Raw genomic sequence first — 27,524 nt, 5'->3', positions numbered from 1 at the left:
GCCTAACTATCTTCATTTTCTCTTTCCCCCTCCTTGAAAGATGATAGTGGTAATCTCATGTGAAAACCTTTTAAGTAGTTTCTGATGTCCTTCTGAGACTGTGCACAGTTAAAGCCTCATTGTAATGCTCCAGACTCTCCTGCCTGCTTTGGTTCACTCTCTCTCCTGCAATGGCCTGGAAAAAATACACAGACCCTTAGAGCAGAATGTAAGAATTCTGCTGTTGCAGAGCAAAAGTTTCACTTTACAGGGCACCCTGCTGTAAAGAATTATAGACGTGGCAGTTATGAACATTGCTGTTCCTTCTTTAAAACCCTAAAGGGGGGCCAGCCGGGTGGCGCAGCGGTTAAGTTCACGCGATCCGCTTTGGTGGCCTGGGCTTTGCCGGTTCGGATCCTGGGCATAGACCTATTTACCGCTCATCAGGCCGTGCTGAGGTGACGTGCCATATAGAAGAGCTACAACTCTACAACTATGATACACAAGTATGTACTGGGGCTTTGGAGAGAAAAAAGAAAAAGAAAAAAAAGAGGAAGATTGGTAACAGATGTTAGGGCAGGGCCAATCTTCCTTAAAAAAAAAAAAAAAAACCTAAACAATTACCAGAATGTTTTAATTGTAGTCTGTAAGGCCAGATCTTAGGGAAAAGTACATGAACAGGAGTTCTGTGATTGTAACTAACTGGGCCCCCTGTAAGCTTGGGACAATCTCAGTGCTTCTGGTATCTAGGTACATAGGCCTTGAAACAGTATTTTTTTCTTTCCTTTTCTTTTTTAAGTTAGTTGCCTAGGCCAGTGTTTCCCATCCTCTTTCACGTTATGACACACATAGAAAATGATAGTATTTGAATAGTATTGAGGCTGCTCTGGGCCAAGAGCAGACTCCCTGGGGACTTCTGCCAGCCCAGGCTCTGCCTCACCACCCAAGGGCTGAGGGGAATCAATGTCTGGTCACATCTATTCTAGGGTAAGCTTAGCTCTATTTGCATCTGTGGTCCTGGGATAATTATTAATGGTGACTCCTTTAACTCTCACAGTTTTCCAGGTTAGACAATAAACTATAGGGTGACTCAGCCAAACCAGTAAGCCATTCCTGGCACACCCCCAGCAAAGCTCTGCCTAGACAACAGCCTGGTTTTGTCTTTCTTTCTACAATCTTAAATTCTGATTTGGTATTGCCCCAGTCTTTCCTCAATAAGCTTTACTTTCAGCACTAGATAAATATTTATTGAATACTCTGTGCATATCAGATACTTTACATACATTCTCATGTAATCCTTCCAACAACCCTGTGGTGCTAAGTGGTGGTATCATCATTCTACCTGGTTTTCAGCCAGGAAACAGGCTGAAAGAGGTAGCTTGACCTAAATAACACAACCATGAAGTGCGTGTGCCTGAGCTAGAGTAGCTGGGGAGGTGCATTGCACTTGCCAGCTTCATGCCATGGTGGTAGCTTGTTTTCATGCCAAAGGATCGTGAGACAGAGGGTGATCTCGGTGGAAAGAAGTCCAAGTTCACCCAGCAGTCATGGGCAGGTTCAGGGATGGTGCTAGCTGACCCTGTGCCACCTATGGGTATCTCCCATCTGATGAAGTATAGTTGGGCAGGTCATTGAGGTGTCATGGAGACCCTCAGCTCACTTGTTACTTTGATAATGGCCTACTCTACATCTGACATAAAGAATAACAATTAAGAGTGGGTATGGCAGGAAAATGGTCATGAGCCCTCTTGGTGTAGGATTTTTGCTTATCTTCGTCCGGGGACATTTTGTCCCATAATAGATTAGGTGGCTTGGGGCTTGCTGTAACTGTAGGGGAAGACCCAGCCATGATGCATGAGGAACTTGACACTTTGTTTTGCTTTTAAAGCTGTCTTATTCCTCTCAGAGCCACAAAAAAACTCATGATTGGATTTCTTGTCTAAGATCATATTTTGGTGCCTTATTGCCCCTAAGGCATTTTTGAATTAGGTAAAAAGCTTTTTTCTAGTGCCTCTGGGCTTTATTCAAACCTTAATAGAGAAAGGCTAGAGGTCTCAGCCCCTAATTTCTCCTAGAGAAGAAATTGAGCATGTAAGATGATTTAGACTATCATTTTAAGGAGAGCTTTCCTGTGCTTACTTGCTTGTCAGGCACGACTTGGTGAAGAAGCCTGAGTTCACGTGGATATATCTTTGTTCATTCATTTATTTGTTAAACATTTGTGGAGCATCAGCTATCTGTCACTGTGCTAAGGTGCTGGGCGTACAGCTCCTGGTGTCAGCATGAAATGGGAAATTGGTTTGTCTGTCTTAGTCAGCCTGAAAATACTTTTCCCTAAATTTGCATTTAGTAGCATTTCATCCCTTCCTATATTTGACATGTTTTGTTTTCTTTTTAGCATTTCTGGCAAGGAGTCCATTATCGCTGGGCCTTTTTCATGGCCAGTGGTCCATATCTGGATGACATTGCACAACTGGTGGATGCAGGAAAGGTACGCGTAGCCCGTTATATTGCTAGAGTGTCCCTTGTAATCTCGGTGACCTACTGATCAAGCATAGTCATTGGGAACTCTCCAGAGGTAGACTCGACCAATATGCATGCTGCCTTACACGGCCAAGTTTAAGTACTGTGTTTTTGGTTCTTTCTCAATGAGAATCAGAGACATAGACTGCTACATTTGAAAAAGAGCTTCTACCATCTAGTCCAACTCCCTTGGTTTATAGATGAAGAGGCAGACCCAGAGAGGTTATATGATTTTCCCAAAGACACTTGGTTAGATGGTAGCAGAGCTAGGACCTACAGCTAGGCTGCTAACATTTTGGTAATGGTCGTGAAAAGAAGGTACCACAAAGGCAGTCTCTGCACAAAGAGTGGGATATACTTGTGAGTTTACAATAGAACTGCTTCTGGAGCTTCTTCAGTCCAGGGTTGAGGCTGCTCTGGAGGTAAGCAGATTTCCAGATAAGCAGGGAGAATAAACACCGTGGAATCTAAACCCTGGAACTAGGCTAGGAGTCAGGTCCCCAGGTCTCTTGTTCCCAGGCTACTGTAATAGAATCAACGGCAAATAATGATATGTCTGAGAGGGTCAGTGGGCAGGACATGGGTGAGGATTGATGGAGATTTTGGTGGAGACAGCTGGCTGGTGTTCTTGACTACTCGTGTCTGGCCTGCAGTGGACTTTGTGGGTAAGAGATTGCTGCTTATAGTCTCGTCATGCCTTTTTGGGTGTGAAAAGACCTTTCAGGGCTGCTGAGCATCGAAAGGCTCCTCAGCTGCTGCTGCACGCTTGTTGGGTTCTTACGTGGATGGTCTTAACGGCCCTGACCTTCTGTCTCTGGAAGAATAACCCGGAAGGCAAACTCCCATTCTGGGGCTGATATTTATGATTTTATTGAGAGGTTATGTGGAATTATAGGATAGAGAACCTTATACACTCTAGAGGCTTGCCTGAGGTCATGGATAAAATGATTCTCATTTTATAGATGAGGAAACTGGCTCAAAGAGATGAAGGGACACGCTCAAGTTTGCAGAAGTGGGACCGGAACTCACGCTTCCTGACTCCTGCGCTTTTCCGTCTCCACCACTCAGCTGCATTCTCAGTGCTTGAAGTTGATCTGGGACTTTAGCTTAAGTTGTCTTGTCCTTGTCGTTATAATGGGCAGGGAAAGGGGCTGGAGCAGGGCCTGCATTACACCACATAATCCATGCTAAGCCATTTGCAAAGAGCCCCTTGAGGTGGGCTTTCTTCTGCTGGCACCTGCCCCTTGCTGACCTGTTTCATCTTTCCATTTCAGTTTTGGAAAGGAATGTTTTTAGGAAGTACTGGCTGCTTTTTGTGCATTTAGTTTTTTAAATCTATTACAGCCAAAGAACTTATGATAGAAAATGGCCTGATTCTGTTCTCAGATTTTTTGGTTCCAGTTTTGTGTGCCGTTTCTCAAACTTCTAAGTCTTGATGTGTACTAGATAGACAGAGGCTCAGCCTTATTGTGATGTACGTGCCTCTTTGTAGGGTTCTTCCCACATCCCACAGGGATGCTTATTTTATTTCTAGGAAGAGGGAAATGAACTGTCATCAAATAATTTGGCCCATAGTTCTACATAGAGCTTTATATGGTTGGAGCCCCATCATTAGAGAGGTCCCTGTCCTCCAAAAGTACCCCACACGATTGTGCTTGTCCTGATACCTGCTCCAGGCTGTCCACATGCTTACCATCGCTCTTTTGTATTCAAAATATTGTGATTCTCTTTCTCTCTACCTGGAAATTACTATTTATGCAACAGAGAAGAGAGGAGACTTGTGTATATGTACCTATTAAATTTGGCAGGTAACTGATAGAATGGCTAAAAGAGAACATGATAGAAATAAAGATGCCCTTGAAGTATCCTTGAACAAGGGTGAGTGAGAAAATGTTCCTTTGGCCTTTGATTCTCCTCTCTTCTGACCAGGGTTATTTGGCCTTGGGAGTCACTTCTGCCAGTGAAGGGCTCTGGGACTGTGGAAGTTGATATGTGACACTGGATGCCAGGATGAAGTCAGCTGTCTTGTCACGCGTCCTGCTTCTTTGTGGGTGTGCGAGGTCATTGACTTGTCTGCGCTGGGAAACTGGAAAAGATAACAGAACACATCTATTTACATTTTGTATGGTTAGTAAAGATTGTTAAAACTGAATGAGAACATTGAAATTCTTCCAAGCTTTGACTGAGTATTTAATGAATCTAATTAGCAGATATCTGATAGAGGAACTGTAGTTGTTTTTTGACAGTGTGAAGCGATGAACCAAAAGAGCCTACTCTTTTGAAATACTGTAAGTTTTTGAATAGATAATACATTTACAAGGTTCAGAATCCAAAAGGTAGGAAAAGTAGTTTCACAAAATCTTCCTTTGACTCCTGTCACTCAGTCACTGAGATTCTCTTAGTCAGACACCAATTCTAATCTGCATAAGGTTCTCTTAGTCAGAAACCAATGTTACCAGTGTCTTGGGTATTCCAAAGATGGTCTGTGTATCAATAGGGTGATACAAAGAATGACTTATAATTAGCACATTGTGTCATGGACTGCTACTGAAATTGTGCCTTGTGCTTATAGTTTATTGGCATTTTTCTCCTAAGCACAATCAACATTTCCTGTTTTTATACTATGCAGCAAACTTTTTTTGGTGGGGAGTGGGAGACCCATAGCAAAAAGTATATTCAGGCCAGACATACATCATCGATTAGCATACTCAAAGATTAGAAATAGGAAACCCTAGCACATATCTGGTTTACTGTCCTCACCTTCCCCAACCCCCCATCCTGTCATTGTGTCACATTTGAAGAGACAGAGGCCCTAAGGGATTAAATGATGTGTTCAAGGTTACACAGCTAGGCAGGGCCCAGGTCTCTCGACCTCTAGGACAGTTCCTTCCACCACCCTTTGCTGCCTTTAAGATTCAGGCAGTAATAGTTATAAAATAAATCCCTCACCCAACCTTCATTGTTTTCTGCTTGTTTAAGTAGTCATCCAGACATTAGATAGGTGGAGTTTGAATTCTATCTACAAAATCCTCTTGTATTTCTCAGTATCTTTCAGGTTTGAGAGGAGGTGGTGAGGCAGATCCTTTAGACCCTAGTCAGCTACTGATAAGAATGACTGTGCTTTGAGGGAAAATATTTATACATATTTGGTTTATATGCATGTACTAGTTTCTTCTTGCTGCTGTTAAAAAATTACCATAAACGTAGTGGCTTAAAACAACACAAACTTATTATCTGATAGTTCTGGAGGTCAGAAGTCCAAAATGGGTGGGCAGGGCTGCGTTCCTTCTGGAGGCAGGCTGTAGGGGAGAATCTGTTTCCTTGCCTCTAGAGGCTGCCTGTATTCCTTGGCTCGTGGCCTTGCATCACTTTGACATCTGCTTCCGTCATCACATCTCCCTCTCTGACTAACTCTCCTTCCTCCCTCTTCTAACAACCCTTGTGATTACATTGAGCCCACCCAGACAATCCCCCTGTCTCAAGATCCTGAACTTAATCACAAAGCCCTTTTTTGCAAAGCAAGTTATCGTACTCACAGGTTTTGGGGATTAGGATGTGGACATCTTTGGGGGCCATTATTCTGCCTAGCACAATGCATAAAATATATCAAAAATATGAAAGAAACTTGAAATACTGGTTGCCCATGAGGAGGGGAACTAGATGGCTGGTGATCAAGTCTGGGAGGGAGGTTTTTCTTTGTACTCTTTCATCTTTTTGAGTATGTTTATTTGCACACATATACTCTTCTTGTAATTATTAAAGCCCTTTATATCATGTACTTAATGTCCACAGGTCTATTCAAGATCCTAGGTGACCAGCCAAACTTCTTGGTTGAGCAATGATATAGATATCTTAGTTTATTTCTTTATTTTAGCCAGCGTCAGAATAGTTCCTATCTAATTTATTTGAGTTTAATTCAAAATGTTTACTGAGAGTTGACTAGCACTCTGCTTTATCCAGTAACTTGTGGAGAGATGTGTTGGCCATTCTGAGTTACCTTCTGAGCAGCGCTGTCTGTTAGAACTTTCTGCAGTGATGGAAATGTTCTCTGTCTGCACTGTCTAATATGGTAGCCACTAGTCACATTGGCTATTGAACCCTTGAAATGTGGCTAGTGCAACTGAGGGACTGAATTTTTCATTTTATTTATTTTTGATTAATTTAAGTTCAAATAGTCGCATGTGGCTAGAGGTAACCATTTTGGACTGTGTGGCTTTAGTGAAAAATGTAGTAAGTTCTGAGGCAGGAGATTTCCCAGATCCCTCTTGAGATGGCAAGGCCCTAGGTTAGCAATGAGCTACATTCCAAAACTTTAAGCTCCTTATTTGCAACTGGATTTTCCTTTCATAGAAAGAATATGATGACTGGGGATTGAATCCCTAGGACCACTGCCAAATATGGCAGGTACCTCCTGGATCTCATGGCCTTGATGCTACTGAAGTTTTTCTGATGCTACTGAAGTTGTTTCTGTGGGGAAATGTAGGCTGTTTCTCCTCTCACCTTCTGGCTGGAAGGAGTGCCTTTTTTCAGGGGGACCTAGGTTCAAGTCCTGGATGCTTTCCAAAATGGGCACATTTACTCCCCTGTCCCCACCCGCCATCTCACCATCTATCTTCCAGCTTTGAGTTTTCCCTCTGGGGGCAGGAAGTTCCAGAAATAGCAAATCTGAGCAAAGCTCACTTGTTCCTTTTGTCATCTTTATGTCTCCTTAATTGAAGTCCCTTCTCCCCCTTTACCTTGACCCTGGAAATATTGAACTTATCGCAGAGGTCAGGGCATACCTGTCCAAGAGGTAGTGCCGGAACTGTGGTCCTGCTGCCCCTGCCCTGGGTCCCTGGTGCCTGTCCACAGGTGTGTGCGCTAGGACTCATGCCAGAGCCCTTAGGTCCCCCTTGGTGTCTGTCTTCTGTTCCATCTCTCCTCACACACCCCACCCTCTGAGGTCTGTGGGTTTCTGTGCCCAGTGGAGGCAGAGGCCGAGGGTCTGGGGAAGAGGTGGACAGACTGTGACTCGACCTCCTCTCCCCAAACTGCACTCCGGCAATGTAGTAATGAAGTCAGCAGTCCTGGACCCGGACCTTGGCTCCTCTGCCGGCAGCTCTGACCTTGTGCTTAGCACTTAACCACTTGCACTCCAGTTTCCTAATCTATCAACAGGCTCGCTCAGCTGTTTGGATCCCTTTTAAGCTCTGCTGTTCTATGATTCTCCCTGGGAAAGTGGGAATTGAGGGAAAACCTCTCTGCCTACTGCCAGGCCTGCCTGGATGATGTCCTTTCTCCACCAGCTCCCCTGTGCTCTTGTGGTGAGAGAGTTTTCTTTACTCCTCTCCTCAAGGGGCAGAGAGGGTTTCTGCCTCAGAGGCAAGGAGGCTTGCCCAGCGGCTGGGAAGTGTCAGTGTTCCACAGGCACAACAGGAGGTTGAGGTTCCCGTTGGCCCTATGTTCTCATAGAAGGGATGTCAGGCAACAGGTGCCAAACCCTGGGGCCTGGCTTTCTATAGCCTTTTTTCAGGAAGGTCACGCACAATCAGGAGACCCCAAATTTGGGTCCCAGACTGGAATGAGTGCTGCTGCCATGGGCCTCCCAGTCAGCTGCGAGCCCCGTGTGTAGCGGGAAGTGTGGTGTTGAGCCCACCTGCTTTATAACAGGGCTCCCTGTGCTGGGTGGACTCCAGCCGTGTCATCACATAAATGTCCCCACCTCACTGTGAGTAACCTCTCTTTCCCCTCTCTGAGTTTTTGCCCTGATCCCTTTGTCCATAACAAACAAGCATTCAAGTCTGATGTGAAGCTGTGCCTCATTATCCAGTTAATCTCTGTTTGCTGTCACATATTCAGCCAATAGTGGCATTTGCCTGCCTGTTAATCAAAAGCCTTTTTTTTCATTGTCACTTATGGGAAGAGCTGAATGACTTATTATGCCACAGTCAGCCTTCTGGCTTATTCTCCACAATAGGCCTGATCAGCCAGATTAAAGTGGCAGTCACTGCAGGCTGCCTGTGTCATCAGTTCAGGAGCCGTGTCTCCGGTTAGAGTTCCACAGTGAACGCAGCTGGATGAGCCGAGCGGTTCGTTCTGGAGTTGAGCAGGTGGATTCACGGTTCCTTTGTGAGCTCTGGTAACACCGCTGCTTGTTGCTTTTGTTACCAGTATCCAGTGCTCAGTGACGAGTTGAGGTTATCGCCTCCTTTCTTTCTTGATTTGTCTCTCGGGTGTGTACCTGCTCTGCATTAGTGCCTAGCAGACACTAGAGGGCAGACAGTCAGTCTTTGTGGAATGAATGAATATGTATATGATATGAGTCAGGGACCCTAAGAAGAGAGCAAAAGGCTGCAGGAATTCCCACCTCTAGTGTGCAGAAAACTCAGCTAGGAAGCTTATTTAAAATGCATGTCTCCACCCCACGCCTAGAGATTCTGATTTAGTTGTTCTAACAGGAGGTCAAGGACTCTGCAGTTTAAGCATGTATTCAGGTGATTCCTTTTCAGGTAATCAGTGTCCAGAAAACAACGTCCCAGGGGCTTTAAGGAGAGGGGTGTGTTGAGGAGGTTTCAGGTGGGGCATGCAGGGAGCAACTTGAATGTGTTCCATTCTTTTAGCAGCGAAGGCAGATGTGTTTCATCTATCAAGCCAGCTCAGATCTGTTCCTAGTGGCTGTGGTGTTGAGGAAGATTCTGAGGTCATGCTCAGCTTGCTGGGGAGGACCACACTTACTAATCAGTGATGTCCTCCACAGGTGCAGATGGGAGTGGTGGCACATGTACCACACATCTGCCATCTTGGTGGCCTGGACACAGGGCTTGGAGATCGGATCCTCAGCTGCCAGTCCCTTAGCATGAGGCAGGCCGGCCAAGATGCAGGCTGTGATAGATCATTATAATCCTTGGCTACCTTTCCTCCCCCTTAAGAGTTAGGAGTAGGTGTAGAAAGCAGCAGGATAGGTGAAAGGCTCAGTGCATAGTGGTGAGAGCACAGAGTCTGGCACAAGATGGAACCCTGCCCTGCCACTTAGCAGCTGAATGACGTTGGGCAACTTATTTAACTGGGTGCATTATTTTCTTCACCTCTAAAGTGGGAATGATAGTACCTGCCTCATAAAAGGTGGTTATAGGATGAAATGAGGTAAAATACACAGAGCACTTAGAAGAGTGCCTGTCACATAGTGAGGGCAATATGTGCGAGCTGTGATTTTTGTTATGAGCTTATTGTGATTTGTGGGTACAGAAGAATTTTCCACTCTTTAGAGAAGAGAACTTTTGGAGTCTGAGATGCTCTTCTGGTGGTTGGGCTGTGAAATTCACACAAGAGGAAGGTACATCAGATGCATCTGATACCACAAGAACACTTACTTCTTCTTGTAAAAGGAAAGGGGTCGTAAAACATAGGCGTTAGCTTCTGCTTTCTGACAGCTTATCCCTGTCTGTAGAGCAATGGGAGGCAGACCACTGAAATACACAGTGGGCAATTACCCAGTGGGCTTTTGCTTGAAGTTTTCAAAAGTAAGATTCTGGTTGGGTTCTGGTGTGGGGAGAGAGGGCGCTGACTGGGCCCTAGTTTCACAAGGAGGTTGCTGGCAGTACTAATGAACAGGACGGTACAAAGAACCAGCAGCGTTCAAGCATCTGTGAGCTGGCTGAGATGGCTTTCCTGTGAATTCTAACCAGTTGCTCCGCTGTTGAGCAGAGCCTCGCAGGGCAGCTCCGGCCTGGGACAAGTTCTTCTGAAGCCCAGGGACCCCACGCAAGACTGGCTTCCCAGTTGTCTTACTGGTTTTCACCTAAGCAACATTTAGTGAGCTCTTGCCGTGTACCCAGCACTGTGCTGGGTGTTGTGGGGCATACAAAAGAGGTGGCCTCTGCCGCAGTACTCTAAGCTCTGGTTCAGTAGATATGCCAGACATTTAACAAATTAAAAGAAAAACTCTATCCTTACTCTGTGCGCTGCCTGCGAGGGGGCCACGGGGATGCGTACAGCAAGAACCTTGGGCCGCCCTCTTTGGTATTTACCATACACAACAGGTGGCTGAGACGTGTACTCAGCTGTAACAAGCAGTCTGTGAAGAGGCCTCACAGGTCCCGTGGCAGTTCAATGAGAGAAGACACTGCAGATGGCGGTCAGGAAGGGTAGTGTGAGACCTGGGCTGGAAGGGCGGTAGAATTCCCAGAGGAGAGGCACAAACATCCTGTGTTCAGATAATGACAAGTAGACCATTTTGGTAAAGCCTGGAGTCTGCATGAGGGCTGAGGTTAGGGTGGTAGTGGCTTTTGAATGCCAGGCTTGGGAGCTCCTGAAGGTTCTGAGTCGGAGAGTGACATAACCACATAGAGCAGCGGTGAGACTGAGCGATGGTTGAGTTAGGCTGCCTTACAGAGAGGGGATGCAGAGGCAGGCAGGATGGGGCAGCAGTCGTGGCCCGGCGGTGAGCTCCTAACCTAGGTGCACGAGAGAGACCCCAGAGACTGGTCTTGAGGGACATTGTGAAGAAACTAATTGTGGACCTTATCTGCCTGGAAAGATGTATGTTTTCTCATCCACCAGTCAACTTCTTGTGTTTTACAGATTCAGCCAGTTATTGAAAAAACCTTCCCTTTTTCTCAAGTTCCCGAAGCCTTCCTGAAGGTGGAAAGAGGACACGCACGAGGAAAGACCGTAATTAATGTCGTTTAAATAAATCTTCAGTTTGGTGATTATTGGCTTTCTTATTTTGTGAGTGCCTGTGGGCTCAAACTTTTTTCTAGCCATCCCTTTCCAGATGAGACTGTAATTCCAGAAGTTTGAAAGAGCAAACACCTTTTTGCCAGTATTTCCCATCTTCTGAACTGAGCACAGAGATTGATTTTATAGCCACACCACACCCTCTGGGCATCCCCCTGCCCGCCCACAGTGCTTTCTGCTGTAACCGCCCCCAGCACACCCCTGCATTCCTGTTTGCCGAGAGGTCCTCTGGGCCGAGCACAAGGGGTACACAAGTAAGAGGATACAGAAATAGCCGCACCTTGACTTGTCTGTACAGTGAAAATTGCCTATTGTTTTCAAGCTGTTCTTTCACACTGGATTTGCACATTGTAGTGGCACCTTCTGTTCAAGCTCCAACTCTATTTCATGATCTTAATGTTTGTGAGACTAACACTTTCGGCATATGGACGGATGGCAGCATGGAGAACTTACTTAAGGCTAGTTCCTTCTTAGATTGATCAGTGAGCACTTTTCTAATTGGCCAGGGTTTCCTTTGATTTTCATTCCTTTGCGGTAATGTCGTTGTAACAGCCCTCCAAGTTCTGAATCTCTCAGGGTCATCTATAAAAGCCTGGCTAGTGATGTGGTTGTTTACTCTCAGAAAATGGAAGGTGATGCTCAAGATTCTACCTTTTTAAAACCCTTACATTTTGCATGAGGGCTAGGCATCGTTTAACAATTGAAACATGCTTCTCTGAGGACCTGTCCTTGGAAGTTACAACCATTCCACTGGGGCCCCAAGTCCTCCCGTTTCTGACCTTAAATGCCTGCATTTAGGTATCTCGCCAATAAGCCCGTTGCAGCTTTTGAGTCTCTATCTAGTCTGTGCCTTCATTCATTTAAGGTAAGTTTTTATTTCCTGTCGTACTCATCCTCATTACTGCACCTGAGATACTAGCTTTTAGCTGTTGATGGAGACCTGTTTGAGTAACTTCCTACTTGGTTTACTCCTGTTAGACACTCATTTGGTAGTGTGTTGGATGAGGGCTTTTCTCTAGAATTGCTGGTTTCACCAGTACAAATTTGTCTGGAAAGAAACTATGTTTTTCCAGTTGTAAATAGAGCCACTTTGACTTCCATCTGAACCATCTCAGCTCGTTTCCCTGGAGGGCTCCCAGGTGGTGGTGAGGGGCAAAACTCTTGAGGGAGGACCTCACTTACCTCATGTCCACTCGGAGAAGTAGAGCACGCCGTCACCACTGAGTCTGGAAAGAGCGTAGTCAGTAAACCTTCCTAGCAGCCCTGAAACCCTCGTCCTAATCAGTCAGACATTTGTTTCTCATCTGCCAGCTGACTCTCTTTGAAGTGTGATGAGGGCTACTGAATGGACGCAATCAGATTTCATCACTACAGTTAACCAGAAACAAGTTTATTCAAGAGATAAAATTCAACACAGGGTATTGTAGAATGTCTTACCCCACCCTACTGTAATGATCTGTACAGAGGCCTAAAATCAGAGCTATACATCTAAGAATAAGACAGCCATGTTGGCTGCTGTGGGACATGTGCAAACGTTATTGTAAAACTGAAGCTAAGCTTCTCTGATGACCGTAATTGCCTACCACAGACTCCAGAGAGGATCAGCATTTTTGGAGGTGGAAACACACGAACAGAAAAAAGGGAAACAAGATTTGTTCTTCCTGTGACGAGAGCACCAGTATTCAGTGACGAGGACAACGAAATGAGGACAAAAAGAGAAAGAGTGTCTTCAAGGCGTGTTTAGCAGTTTTGTTCAAAACTAGAAGGCACTGTTTGTTTGAACAGCACCATGTGGGCCAGTGTATTGTCAGCAGTTAAACATTTTCAACTTGCATTGACATGCTTCCTGCATTTCAGGGTTTTCAGAGTTCTAAGATTTGACCAATAAGCATTGCTTAAGGCCTCCTTTCCTTCCCTTTCTGGAGAGACTTGCCGGTCATCCCCTTGAGCCTTCCACCCCTGTCATTTCTGCTATTTAATAGAAATAAGTGACACAGGGGCTTCAACACCCTGAGACCTGAGGCTGTCCCACCAGCAGTCATGGAGCACAGGCTGTGGAACATTCCAGGGAAGGTAGCCCCAGGCAGGCCTTTCGATAGGAGGGCAGGAAATTAGGCTAAAAGACCTGAGTTTAGCAAAGGATTGCATAACATTGCTTCAGAACTAGTTGTAGATGAGGGAGGATGGCCTAATATGTTAAGCCATGGTAGTACTCTTCCAGTAGCATCTGGAAGCAAAGCAGTCAACACTCATTTGTGACATTCTAGGGCAGCCCACAGGTAAGTTAAAATAATCCAAATCCTGCTAATAAATGTTAGCAGACATGGACATGAAATCTTGTAAATTTACTGATTTTTAATATTAAGCAGAAAGAAAATAGTGTTTTGTGTATACTTAGTTCCTTACAATATGTCTGCATATATAAGGCTTTCCCCACTTTGCTATACAGCATAATTCCTGAAAACAGAAGGTCAGGGACCAAAATCTCAGGCCTAATCAGTCATTTCTTCGCAGATGCTAAACAGTCTTCCATACAAACTCAAAACTTTTATCCTGCCCTTTAAAGGGGAAGGGATTGTAGGTCCACGAAGTTGGCAAATTTGTTCCTCTTCTCTCCTGTCACTATCTTTGGAAATAATTTAAAATGTACAGTCTTAAAGTCTTGATAGAACATTTTTTAAAAAACACCCAAAAGCTGCAAGTGAGGCAACTTGTTTAAGCAGCTACTGAAAGGAAATGAAAGGCAGGAAATGAGAGAAGGACAAATTATTGGTTTAAAACTATTACAGTCTTTGGAGAAGATGAGACAGTGGTCTCCATCACAGCAGTGTGATTCTAGAGGGAATTCAGAGTTGCTGAAGGAGCACATCCACGTTCCTCTCGGCTCTGCCATCAGCAGTCCTTGTGTTTTTTGTAAGGTAGCTGGAAAACCTGCATTCTTCCTTCAGGGCTATAGGACCATGGCTTCCCACACTTGTGTAAACTTCTCTCTGCTGACAGTGTTGAGAATGATGTGATTTTGGTCATACTGTGCACCTCCTGAAAGACAGAAAAGGAACATAATAAAGGACATTGCCCCCGTGAAGGGACTCGAGCAGCCGCGGTTCATCACAGCCCCAGCATAACAAAAGTCAGCAAGGGGTGAAAGTCTGCACCTCGAGGAACCACAGCAGGGAGGAGAGCCTGGAAAGTCACCTGAGGGCCGAGCGGGTCAATCTGCAGTGGGTGAGTGTGTTACAGTCCCCTCGTAGGGCACCAGCAACCCACACAGGATGTCCTGCCCACTGGGGCTCCTTTTCCTACTCAGGTCTTAAAAGCTGGTCCACAGTCACTTTAAGATGTCTCAAATTGGGGGTAATAGGGAAGAATCGAGAGTAGGGAAAAGGAGCAAAGAGATTATGAAATACAATCAGTCTTGGGATCATGGATTTGATACGAGCAAGGAGGAAGCAGGTGGGCCCGATAGTAGTGGAATGGTTGTCTGATGGAACAGGTTTGCATGAACGATGAAAAATGGCTGTATTAGGTCAAAGGAGAGGTTTGAATGACACCCAGAAGTATGCACAGGGCAGCACTCCCACTACTGGGTACACACAGGCTCTGGTGTATAAAAATACACAGCATTTAAGATGCTGAGTTCCACTGTACTGTAATAGTATGGTCTCCATAAACTCCCTTCCACCAGAATGTGTGTAAGAATATGTTCCAAGGGTGCCTACTAGATGGTTCAGATACCTTAGTGTTAAAAACAGCCTCATGGCCTCTTCTGTCAATAGAGAAATATCATTAACAAAAGAAAGGGTCATCTGATTTTTTTTCCAGTGTGGAATAAACATCCTTTCAGATATGTTACCTTGTTTTAGCATAAGTCTCTGCACCAAGGTTCTGTCACCAAGGACTCTATCCAAATAAGAATCTGTTCATCTAGATGCAGTATGACTGATATTGAAATCCTACTGTAACCTCAGGCCAAGAATTAAACATTCTTATTCTCTTTTAAAGCATTTTAAAAATAGCCAAAAGGTCTGAAAACTACACAATAGATCTTGGTAGTTGGGGAGGGGAATCATCTTATATGCCTCTTACAAGAAATCGAGTTATCATCATCGATAATCTAGAGCCTCCACACAGCTAGGTATAGCATAGAACAAGGGCAAGGTGCCTTGGGCTTTTTATGTGCAAGTCTGCAATGGAAAAAAAGTTATCATCACCAGCCAACCCCACTGTCTCCACCGAGACACACACACTATGCTCCATCAAGATTTCAGGAAGTATTACCTTAAGATCACAATGTTTTTTTCATTCTTCAGGATTATAGTATCTTAACGTACTTTTTGTGTATATTACATCATAATTCTAATTAGAATCATGAAGACTAGACAGTTCTTGAGAAACAATCTGATTCATTCTTCTGCTTTTGGGGAGAATTATGATGTTTTGAAAGTGAGCATGAATCAGCTTCTACTGTTGTCATAATGTATGTATGTGGTCTAGAATAATACATGAACTTCTACCACCATAACTCACTCCCCAAACATCGAGAGAAAGGTTAGAAGAAACACACTTGGTCTAATAAATCTTATGGCAATAGTAGTAGTAACAAATGGTTCGACAGTCATAGCTAATGAAAATCAGTCTCCTATTAAGTGCACCAAAGAGAAGTATTTATATTTCCCTTGCGCAGTATGTGGGATGTGTGGTCCTACACTGGCATGTCCACAAGATGGCACCATTCTCCTACGTTCTGAGACATTTAAATTCAGTTTAACAAGACATTAAGTGACTATTGCAGCTGCCATACTAGATCTACCGCAAGTTCACAAACACAAAGAACATCATCCTTACTCAAGAGGCATCAGACTCATTGATCATGCTTTTAGGAAGGGACCTTGGAGCCTTAAAGTGAAGCCCTAAGGAGGACCCTTCTAGGGTCCCAAAGTTCTTGTCAGTCAAGACTAAACTAGGTATTCTTACTCCTGGTCAGCTGCCAATGTAGCAAGTGGGAAAAAAATCCTATATGTTTGGAGCTTCTAGAATGTAAGCTCTCTGAAGCCAAGGTAATATCTTTTTGTTTCACTTTGGTACACCCAGTGTCTAGCACAGAGCCTGCCACATAGTGGGTACCCAATAAATACATGTTGAAAGAATAAAAGAAATGCTCTAAGAGTTAGCTCATGAAGAACACAGCAATCTTAACCCTGGACACAGGAAGCTGATCACATTTGTAAGAAACATGATTCCATGTTTTCCAAAAAATTCACAGTGTTTCCAATTTAGTCACATTTCTTTGGCTTCTCTGGAGGTTTTGAAACTCTATCTTGCATTGACTGAGGAGCTCCAGTTCAACAAGTTGATCAAAATAAGAATAATGAAAGGTCTGGGGCCGGCCCTGTGGTGTAGTGGTTAAGTTCGGGTGCTCTGCTTTGGCGGCCCGGGTTCGTGGGTTTGGGTCACAGGCATGGACCTATACCACTCATCAGCCATGCTGAGGCAGTGACCCACATATTAAGTGGAGGAAGACTGACACAAATGTTAGCCCCAGGCTAATCTTCCTTAGCAAAAAAAAAAAAAAAAAGAGTAAAGAAAGGTCTGGGTCAGTGATTCCTAACCAGTTTGAACCTCATCTGTAAAATGGGTATTTTACCTGTCTACATAATGACACATCTTTTGTACCAAATATAATGTGAAGGAGGTATACTTATTACTATTCATTTCCAGAATGTTGCATTTATTTTCTTATATCCAAGTGTCCTGCTTGCATTTTATTTCATGTGTGATTTTTGGTTTCCATCCAGCCCATGGTTATATTCCTTAGCTTGTTCTCCCTCAGTGTAGTGCTCTGCCTTAGCCTCATTAAACCTAATTAGTTTGCCTCTGAGCGCCTTTCCAGCTCCTCAGGTTCTTTGTGAATTCTAATCCCATTGTTAAGTGGGTTGGCCCCTCTACCCACCTGGAGCTCATCCAGAAGTGACAACACTTCTGCTCCTCAGGCAGTCACCAAAGCCCCTGATGAAAACATTCAGGCTTATTCTCCATTATCCAGAAAAGTTATTGTAAACCAGGTTGCAGCTGTTTCTTTACCGCTATATCTTAATTTTCAATGACCGCTTTGGCCTAGATCCCTGATTAAAGTAAAATTGAGCCAACTTTCTAGACATGAGTATGGAGTATGTGGTGTAGTATGGTTACATTATAACCATTTCACTAAATTGACAAACATAATCATGTTGGCTTTCCTGATAGGAAATAGAAAGTCTCCATTAATAATTTAAAGCAAAATTACCATATATGACATGAATAAAACACACTGTCTTCATTTGCCCGTCAGTAACAAGAGTTCACTGAATTCCCGTGTCTATGTTAGAGGGTCAGTTTTCTGTTTTGTTTTATGTTGTTTTTAAATTATCATCAATGCTTCTTCTCGTGTGGTCCTCAGACCAGCAGCATGGGCAACACCTGAGAACTTAGAAATGCATATTCTCGGGCCCCACCCCAGACCTACTGAATCAGAAACTGAGGGTGACAAGCTCTCTGGGAGATTCTGATGCAGATCAAGTTTGGGAACCACTGGCCTAAATTTTTGTTCTTCCTCAAGCACCACCAGTTCTCTCTGGATTAACTTCATTGAACAAATGTTCAGTTGAAATCCTCTTGGCTGTGTTATTTTAATTTCTAGATCTTAGATCTTTTCAATGAAAGGTTACATGCATATACATGAGAATCATCAACTCTACTGAGTAAGCAAGATCATAGCCTTTTAACTTGTGATTTTTAGTCTAGCATTGTTATAATAAAGCAAATGGTTTGAAATTAGCCCATATCCAGGTTCTGCCTCAGCAGCTATAGGTGTGAGATTGTGGCCAAACTGATTAACCCCTCTGAGCTTGTTTCTGGGGCTGAAAAATGGGGCAGGGGAGGAAGGGGGGAAGAGATAACACAGGCCTCTTAGGGCTGCTGTGAAGACCACATGAGATAATGTAGGGAGAGTGTTCAGCACAGTGGCTGCCACATAGTAAGGGATCTCTTACTACTCATAATAGTACACTCAGCATGTTTAAAAGTAAAGAATAGATTTTTAGTTAACTAAAAAAAGACACAATGAAGAAAATAAAGGAAATGATCCTTACCTTTGATATCTAAAACTAAATTTGGCTTCAACCTGCTGTAAATCCTGCCATCTGACTTGATGCTCCAGAACTGACTGTCGACATTCTGGTCGAGGGCCAGGCCCAGTTTAGAGCCAGAGGTTACTAGGCTCCCCACAATCGTCAGGCAGCAGTCCTCTGCTATCTGCTTGGTGGGAAAGATAAGCATCTTAGAGATGGATACACATGCAAGTATCATTGTAAGCCGTTTCCTGTTTCAATCGATTTTTAAAGTTATCTTAGTTCCTAGCTTCCTTTACCCCCCATAAGGCATTTCAGCTTTTAGCCAGGTAACTGGGATCAAACCACAAGTATTATGCCCTTTATTTCCTATGATGTGAGTGAAGGAACGTTCGCAATTCTCATCCCTTGTAAGAGACTTCTGCTGTTTGTGAGACTCGGTCTTGCTAGTAAGGGAAGTCTTAGAACATTAAAAGTGCCCATCATGCTATTTTTCCCTCTCAGAAATGACCATGATCTGAGGCTGGTCTGTAGCTGAATCTCCCCTTGACATAATCCACCTCTGCTCGGCCTGACCCTTCTGGGATATGACTGCACCTCTGATTTTGAAGGCTGTTGTAGCACTGAAGTGGGTAAAAAGGGCATTTTTATCATTTTAAAACTTGAAATACCATTTATTAGTTTCTCTTGTCTTTCCTTCATGAGAAATGTCTAAAGTTTTCTAAAAAGGCATGTAATTCAACTATAAAAGAGAGAAAGAAGAAAATACAAATGCGGTAGAGTATGTTTTAATGCAAAAATTTTATGGGTCTTCTCTGAAGTGAATCCACCCCTAACGTATAAACAATCTATGGTAGTCGTATGTTCATGAGATACTAACACATCACTATAGACGATGCTTATGAAAAGTGTACTATTCTATATTGAGTTCAAAGGATTGTGATCATCTGGGACACTCTGCTTTTTCTCATGGACCTACTGAATTCAAAGTTGTTAAAATAATGTCACTGAAATGTTTGTTAGAAATAATTGCTGAAAGGCACCGTTTTCATGTGTTAAGATCATTCAAAGGCAGAAGTTGGCCTCTATATTACAGCTACTTCTGTTTGTCATGCTGTGTCTTCTATGCACTGTGTCTTCTATGCATGTCTAGACACTACTTCTGTTTACTGGAAGGATGATTCTCCCTCAAGCACAAGAGCCCCGATTAACCAGTTGTGCTCCCTTTCACAAGGCTGTATTCCTTCTGCTGACTCATGGGGCACCAAGTTTAAAACAAAATCAGGAGCAGTCAAGCCCATAAAATCAAGGAGTTAAAAAGAATATCTACAATAGAAGCGTGAGCTTCTCTCATAAAGTCTCACTACATTCAGCTTTCAAGTGTTTATTATGGCAGATGTGATGCGAGAGGGAGCCGGGCCATTTTCCATTTTACGAGGTGTGACAATTAGGAAGCGGACTGTGTGGTTACACAGTGGGTATCTCTTCATCCTTCATCCTACTCTGGGGGGTCCTCCAAAATGGAAACAAACAGAGTGATTTGTTGATAGTGCTGGAGCTTATTTCTATAACAAGCAGATTAAGAAAAAAGGGGACAGCAGCACAGATACTTTTTCTGTTACTATATAAAAGTATAGATATAAATATCTTGGATCAGTGTCAGCTTTACCTCCCACATTAAGTTCCTCGACTGTTTCTATCAGAGCTAAGAAATATTCATGAAAAACCTTTAATTTCTGAAAGTGCTCCAGGAATTGTGAAATAGCATCTACTTGAAAAAGGATGCTATTACTGACCCTTGTCTGATCCTCAAAACTCACCCTGCATCTGATGCATCCTTCTTGATAAATCCAAATCTGATCATCGGCACCAACATCCTCCATAACCTGTACTCTCAGGAGCTTCAGATCCTCTAAGTTTCCATTGGTTGACATGAATAACCCCGTTGCTTTGTTTCGAAGTCTGAAATAAATTCGTTTCTAGAAGACAAAAGCCCCAGCAGTAGTCATACACAAGTTGTACTGTTAGAAGCACTGAAAGAGCATCAACAGCAGGGGCAGAATCCAAGGTGAGGTGGATCAGGGATAATTACTACACCAAGAGTCTCAGAGGCTTTAGGATTTTTTCAATAGAAGAGTTGGACAAAATTTCAAAGAAGTGCCTGGGGCAGGGAGCTGCCTCTGGACAACCCAGGACTTGGGACGTGCCATGTTTTGATGTCGGGTGTGACAGCATTTCTGAAAGCAGTCACAACCTCTTAGCACCAGAAACAGAGTCCCAAGTCAGAAATTGGGGGGGTGAGGGGGGGAGCAGAAGAGGCCAGTTTCAAACTTATAATTGCAACTAGAAATTTGAATTACCTTTACAAAAAAAAAGAAAATTTCAGAAAACAGTCTGTTCAAAGCATGGAGAGCAAAAATACCTGAGGGAAAGGTCGTAGAGAACCTATTTGGTGACAGCCACTGAATTCATACCAATTAGGTACTTCTGCTGGTGACAGGAGGAACTGCCGCCCCCGGTAATTGCCGTATTCGTAAGTAACCCATCTGGAAAAAACGCAGGTAGCCACAGTAAGTGGCGATAGCTATTTGACAATGGGCCCCAGTTATATTTATTTTTAGAATACTTCCAATTTTCAGACTGAGCTTTATATTTTAAATATACATTGGAGAAACTACCTTATTTTCTCAAACACTTAAAGCATCCATTTCATGACAAATAGCAAAATCTTGGCACATGAGTATTTGTGCCAAAAATATCCATTCTTGAAGAGAAATAGGTCACTTTTTCCTCCAGTAAGGCCAAGAAAGAGAGAGAGTCTTTTGGCAGGACAGCCCAGTACTTCCTGTGAGCTTTTCATAAAACATTTTCAGTTGTAATAATGGATCTTTTATTTAAATAGTTAATATTTGTAAAGTTCTTAGTGTGTGGCACATGGTAAGTGCTATTATATAAGGGGAAATTAAATAAAAGTAAATAACTCAATAAATTTTTGTTTAAAACAAGAGTAATCTTCCTCAATCCAGAAAACTGCTGAAGATAACTTAGGTCCTTTCCACCCAGAGATGTTGGTACCCACACCTGAGGAGGTATGGCTTCCAGCAGACTAGTACAAAGGCAACCCCACAACGCTCCTCTCTGGTTGATGTGTTACATCAAGGAAGAACGTTCTCTAATCCTGGAACTCCAGAATGTTATCATCTTAGCCATTTTATCATAAAAACAAAATATTAATTAAAACCTGTTGAAAAAAAATCACCCGTAATTCTACCACTCTAATATTCCATAATTGTTTTTTAAATAGCTCTAGTCCCCTCCAACATTTGATGCATACAGATAGACTATGCCTATTGTTTTTGTGAGTGAAAGGAGAATACTTTCTTAAAAACATATTTTTTACATTGATAATCCTTACTCACTTCTACATCTTAATTTCAAAATTATTCAAAGTTGAGAAAACTCTTCTCATGTTGAACTTTAATCATTTTGCACAGCATCTGCTAGTCACTCCTAGCCAACCCTTACTCCAGAATGAAAGGAGTTGGTCTTTCAAAGGGATAAGAAAAATCAGCTCTCTCTTACTTACCAAAAATGAGTGTTCACTCTGAGCGCTGGTGTGCAAAGCATTCCCCTAGGAACTGTGAGAAGTGTTCAAGTCCTTACCTTAAGCAGTAAACTAAAAATCTGGATGAAAGATGCCTCACACATGGCTTTTCCCAATGGGAAAAGTGTACTATGAAGGTGCATAATTATTAACCCTTATGGAAAATAAACCCTTATGTCAGTTTGTTTAAGGTACGGTAGGAGAGAAAGAAATATGATCAAACTTAGTTATTGAATAAACAAGTAGTAACTCACTCACATGCCACCGATCACCTGCACAGAGCGGATCTTCGGGTTGAATCCCAGGGATCGGAGATTAACTGTTTCTGCATTAAGTTCAATCTTTTTCCCTTTGAAGTCTTCTCTTTCGAAAAGAATAATTGTTGGTTCAGAAAATTCCTGTTTAGGAGCAAAAACAATGTTCTGTTATTCATCTTTGTTAATAATTCGAACCTTATGTGGAAGTCATCTTGTTACAAGGACAAAACACTAGATCCGGCCAGACTGAACCTGTTCATAAACTCCCTTTCCCAGGAAGTCTGGGTGTTTATATTCTCCAAAGCTAAAGAGAGGAAGAACGGAGCAGCAGGAAGTGTTTCCATTACATAGAAAGGCAGGTAAATGTAAATAGTGTTATAAAGCAGGGGAAAAAATATCCCAGCCACAAAGAAATAGTCTTATATGCCTGGAATATGAACACTTCTTTTTTTTTTTTTTAAGATTTTATTTATTTATTTTTTTCCCCCCCAAAGCCCCAGGAGATAGTTGTATATCATAGCTGCACATCCTTCTAGTTGATATATGTGGGACGCGGCCTCAGCATGGCCGGAGAAGCGGTGCGTCAGTGTGCGCTCGGGATCCGAACCTGGGCAGCCAGCAGTGGAGTGCGCGCACTTAACCGCTAAGCCACGGGGCCGGCCCTGAACACTTCTAATGGAATTTATTTTCAACTTTGCCATTTTCTATTGGGATAAGGAGGGGCTAGAAAGCCAGGGACATAAATGGCGAGGGTCAGAGGGCTGGGGCAGTCTTGGGTGTCTAGTGGTCCAGTGGTAATTGCCTAATCAAGGAACCCTCCCCTTGTATGCATTTTCAAATGTCTTTTGTTGTTGTTTTAACTGTCAATAAGATAATGATTCTGTGTACTCATTCTCCCAAACTTTCCTGTAGGAATTGGTAGGAGGAGAGAAAAAAAAACAGGATGGAAGCCCCATGTTCAAAGTGTCATTCATTTTAAAGAGGACGATAGCACAAAAGTCCACTAATTTTCAGAAAAATGAAAAGTTGGCAGCTTATGTTTTTAAATTACAGACACTTGTGACCCTAGACTAAGCTCTAATGATGATAACCCTAAGATCATACATGATACATCAAAAATTCCCTTCCTGCTTAAAGTTTTGTGGCACAGGTGCGGCACTTTACTGCTTCACTTAGGTGGATGTGCCCTGACGTGCAGACAGATTTTGTCGGCTAGGAAACAGAGCAGCTGAGTGTGTAGAGGTGGCTTGGGTGGTGCAGGGATTAGGTTATATAAAACGAGAAGGAAAGAAGACAAACATTGTAGTAGGGTTACAACTCTGCACTTTCACTGCACTTTTCTCTGAGATGGCAGGCCAAAAATGTTCCAAACGCTCAAATTTAGTGCCAACCAACAATTTTGAAGTATTAAATCGCAATTAAGATGTATGTTCTTAATATGGGTAAAATGTCCGTTTCATCATAATCAAAACTTAAAAGGGGGCCGACCTGGTGGCGCAAGTGGTTGAGTGCCTGCGCTCCGCTGTGGCGACCCAGGGTTCGCCGGTTCGGATCCTGGGTGCGCACTGACACACCGCTTGTCAGGCCATGGTGTGGTGGCGTCCCATATAAAGTGGAGGAAGATGGGCATGGATGTTAGACCAGGGCCAGTCTTCCTCAGCAAAAAGAGGAGGATTGGCAGATAGCTCAGGGCCGATCTTCCTCACACACACAAAAAAAACTTAAAAGGACATCATCTGTAAGTGTCAGAAGTGATGTGAGCACATATGTATGCCAAGTTCTGGTTGAAGGAAGGCATTTAAAAACTATCTGAAGTGTTTTGGTTTTTCATTTTTTTTTTGTTTTTCAAATAGATAGTTGTAGGTAGCTTTTAGAAGTCCAGGCAGGTTAAATATCAAACTCTTAGATATTTCATTACTTGTAAGCTAATGAGTCTTACCACGTCATCCCACGTTTCACTGCTGCTATTTTCACATCTCAAGAATGGTCAACCTTTTGGTTATTTGGACAGACAGGAAGGGATGAGAAAAAGCCAACTCACATATGCTCTTTCCACAAAGGTAGAAAGAAAACTAAGTTTTCTAACCAAACTAAGAAAACTAAAATCACCAATTACATTTGTTTAAAGCTTTTTAGGAGAGATCAGCTACCAAAAACTAACAGAAATTTCTAAAACTACAGACCCACCCAGACTGGAACATCTGAACATTATCTTGCAGTTTTGTTCTATTGAATATTGCTTTGACTACATCAAAATTAAAGATTTCTCTTCAAAAAGGGCGTTCTAATCTGTATTAGCACATACATGATAAACTGGGAGAAGTCATTTGATTGCAGGTCTCTAAAACAACAGAGTAAAAGATTTAAAAACTATAAGGAATTTCTGCAAATCAATAACAACAACAAAAGATACAGGAAACTAAATAAAGAGCTGGGCAAAGGATATAAATAGGCAGTTCCCTGACAGAAAACCCAAATGACTCATAAGTATTGAGATACCAACCTTGCTAATAGTGAAACACAAATTAACACAACAGTGAGAATCCTTCCTACCCAATTCCTTCAAATTGACGAATGTTAGAAAGTCAGAGAGTACTCAGTAATGGCAATGAGGTGGAAAACAGGAACCCACATGCACCGCCAGCAAGGGTCTAAAGTGGTGGGATTGGGCAGTACTTAGTGAAATTGCATGATCATGCACATGAAATCCAGCAAATCCACTCTTTAATAGATATCCCCAAGAGACTCCCACATAGGTCCATAGGGATACACATATGAGGATTAAATAAGTAAACTATGGTGATGGGATACCTGTACCAGTTAGAATCAATAAACTAGATGTACATACAGCATAATGGACAGCTCTTAAACATTTTTAATGCAAGTATTGAGTCATGTTTATAACACAATGAGAACTATAGCATAATACTGTATATAAATTAAAAGCCTAGGGGCCGGGCCCGGTGGTGTAGTGGCTAAGTTCGTGCACTCCACTTCGGCGGCCCATGGTTCACGGGTTCGGATCTCAGGCGCAGACCTATGCACCACTCATCAAGCCATGCTGTGGCGGCATCCCACATCCAAAAAATAGAGACACAGGTGTTAGCTCAGGGACCATCTTCCTCAAGCAAAAAGAGGAAGATTGGCAACAGATGTTAGCTCAGGGCCAATCTTCCTCACACACAAAGAAGTGGCCTTTAAATTAAAAGCCTATATTAGCAGTTAAGTGCACGCGCTCCGCTACTGGCGGCCTGGGTTCAGATCCTGGGCGTGCACCGACACACCGCTTCTCCGGCCATGCTGAGGCCGCGTCCCACATACAGCAACTAGAAGGCTGTGCAACTATGACATACACCTATCTACTGGGGCTTTGGGGAAAAAAAAAAAAGGAGGAGGATTGGCAATAGATGTTAGCTCAGAGCCGGCCTTCCTTAGCAAAAAGAGGAGGATTAGCATGGATGTTAACTCAGGGCTTATCTTCCTCACAAAAAAATAAATTAATTAATTAATTAAAAGCCTATATACAGATTTTTTTTAAAAAACACACGTTTTATAAGAATATCCAATCTGTATCCCATACACATTAGAATGGGTACCTGTAAAGGAGAGAGGAATGGTAATGGGGAACAGGTATGAAATGGAAAAGAACAAGACAGGAGAGGGACCCTGAACGAACCCACGATTGTATGCCATGGTTGACTCAACAGTCTGCACCTGAGGTCTGAGAAAACAGCAAACAGACAGTTTATATGTTAAAGATCTAAAAAGAGACCAAAAAGTTACAGGATGGAAAGTTCTACTGCAACTGTTTTTTCTGCCTCTGACTTTTAAGCCCTGAGTAAGTCTACCTGCTGGTCTCCTTGTTCTGCCCATCAGCCATGTGAACCCTACATCTCTGCAACGCCACATTCATGCTGACATACTTACAACATCTATAAAACGAAGAGACTTGAAAGTTGCTCCAGGCAGGCATCCCATTGCAGAGAGACAAGGATAGTGGCCTTCTTCCAACACGTACTGATTACCAGAGAAGTTTTCTCCATCATATGCAACCCAGCTACAGGAGGAAAAACCACACACACGTACAATATGTAATTTGAGTATTCCTATTCAAGAAGTCTGGTTTTTAGAGGTAGCCTGCTATAAAATAATCACCATGCTGTGGTGAACAGTGTTCTTTCTTCAAAAATATCTGGACATATTTACTGCATTCCATCTTGTGGCAAATTAATACTCATAATAAGTCAGTTGTTAACTTTGCATTTGAGAAATAAAACTTCTTCCTCCATGAAGTTATTCATGTTTTTACCTCTCCACCTCCCAGCATTCCTGGCTCCTCTCACAGGTGCCACCATTCTCCCGGCCAGTGTCGTTCTGTCAAGCCCTCTCTGAATAGTCCCTCAGCCTTCACAGCTAGTCAGTGACCCGGGTCTACTGATTTCTTCCTAAAATTCCACTGACACTCCTTTGTCCTCATTTCCAACACCTCTGCACTGGGCCAGGAGTCAAAATACCAAAGTGACTCAGACCAGTCATTCAGCCTTCTGGGCCTCAGCGATATTGATAAAATGGTGATTTACCATGCTTCCCTAGAAGAGTTAGGATTTTTGTTGGTTTTGTTTTTTAAATCTAACAAATGCTTCATGAGGACTAATTGTGTGTCACATACTTTTCTGTTGCTGGGATAGGACAGAGGACAAAACAAAGTCCCTGCTATCTTGAAGTTTACACTTCAGTGAGCTGAGACAGACAACAAACGAACAACAGTAAAGGTACATGTCTAGTAGGACTAAATGAAGCCGGGGAGGGGATAAAGAGGAACTGGGACAGAGGCGGGGGTGTGTGCTAATAAACTGTGAAGTTTTACTGTAGATCTATGCATTTGAATGCAAAGCCAGTGCTCTTTCCACTTTGCAATGCTAAGTGATAGTATGGTGCTGTTTAGACCACAAAGAACTATATGATTAGAGGTACTACAGTCATGCACCGCATGACAACGTCTCGGTCAACGATGGGCCGCATATACGATGGTGGTCCCATAAGATTAGTACCATACAGCTTCGGTGTGTAGTAGGCTATATCATCTAGGTTTGTGTAAGTACACTTTATGATGTTCGCACACCGGTGAAACTGCCTGACACATTTCTCAGAACGTATCCCCGTCCTTAAATGACACGTGATTGTATTACTGTTATTAGTATTAGACTCGATTCCTCATCACTCCTTGCACAGGTTGCTCTAAGGCTTCCCTGAATGAGTTTCCGTGACCTTGGGCTCGGCCATCTCCAAAGCTTTTGTAAAACTACTCTTTCCAGCCTGGCACTTGATGCTCACTGCCTT

General features: G+C 43.0%; 2 protein-coding genes across 5 annotated transcripts in view; one reads left to right on the top strand and one right to left on the bottom strand.

The window, feature by feature from the left end:
- Nucleotides 1-11,189, top strand: part of RTN4IP1 (reticulon 4 interacting protein 1) — a 44,360-nt gene extending 33,171 nt beyond the window's left edge. The window contains exons 9-10 of one of the 3 annotated variants that reach the window (XM_087443950.1): nt 2,378-2,476; nt 11,068-11,189. In XM_087443950.1, the coding sequence (XP_087300076.1) occupies nt 2,378-2,476; nt 11,068-11,169 (201 nt within the window). In that variant the 3' untranslated portion in view covers nt 11,170-11,189. Of the gene's footprint in view, nt 1-2,377; nt 2,477-3,464; nt 4,376-11,061 lie in introns of those variants that run through there. The other 2 variants (XM_014781142.2, XM_087443949.1) reach the window with 2 other exon arrangements.
- Nucleotides 11,190-12,591: 1,402 nt separating this feature from the next.
- CRYBG1 (crystallin beta-gamma domain containing 1) overlaps nt 12,592-27,524 on the bottom strand; it is a 197,557-nt gene continuing 182,624 nt past the window's right edge. For both annotated transcript variants that reach the window (XM_087443946.1, XM_014781140.2), the window contains 6 exons: nt 26,112-26,241; nt 22,186-22,325; nt 20,746-20,869; nt 20,144-20,302; nt 18,345-18,507; nt 12,592-14,256 (listed from right to left, as the gene is read on the bottom strand). In XM_087443946.1, coding sequence (XP_087300072.1) covers nt 14,168-14,256; nt 18,345-18,507; nt 20,144-20,302; nt 20,746-20,869; nt 22,186-22,325; nt 26,112-26,241 — 805 coding nt within the window. In that variant the 3' untranslated portion in view covers nt 12,592-14,167. The remainder of the gene's footprint in view (nt 14,257-18,344; nt 18,508-20,143; nt 20,303-20,745; nt 20,870-22,185; nt 22,326-26,111; nt 26,242-27,524) is intronic.

The sequence above is a fragment of the Ceratotherium simum genome, chromosome 19 (assembly GCF_057802395.1).
Source record: "Ceratotherium simum simum isolate JZ-2026a chromosome 19, ASM5780239v1, whole genome shotgun sequence".
NCBI lineage: Eukaryota > Metazoa > Chordata > Mammalia > Perissodactyla > Rhinocerotidae > Ceratotherium > Ceratotherium simum.
Note: the sequence above shows the minus strand (reverse complement) of the source record. Positions and strands in the feature narration are given on the sequence as shown.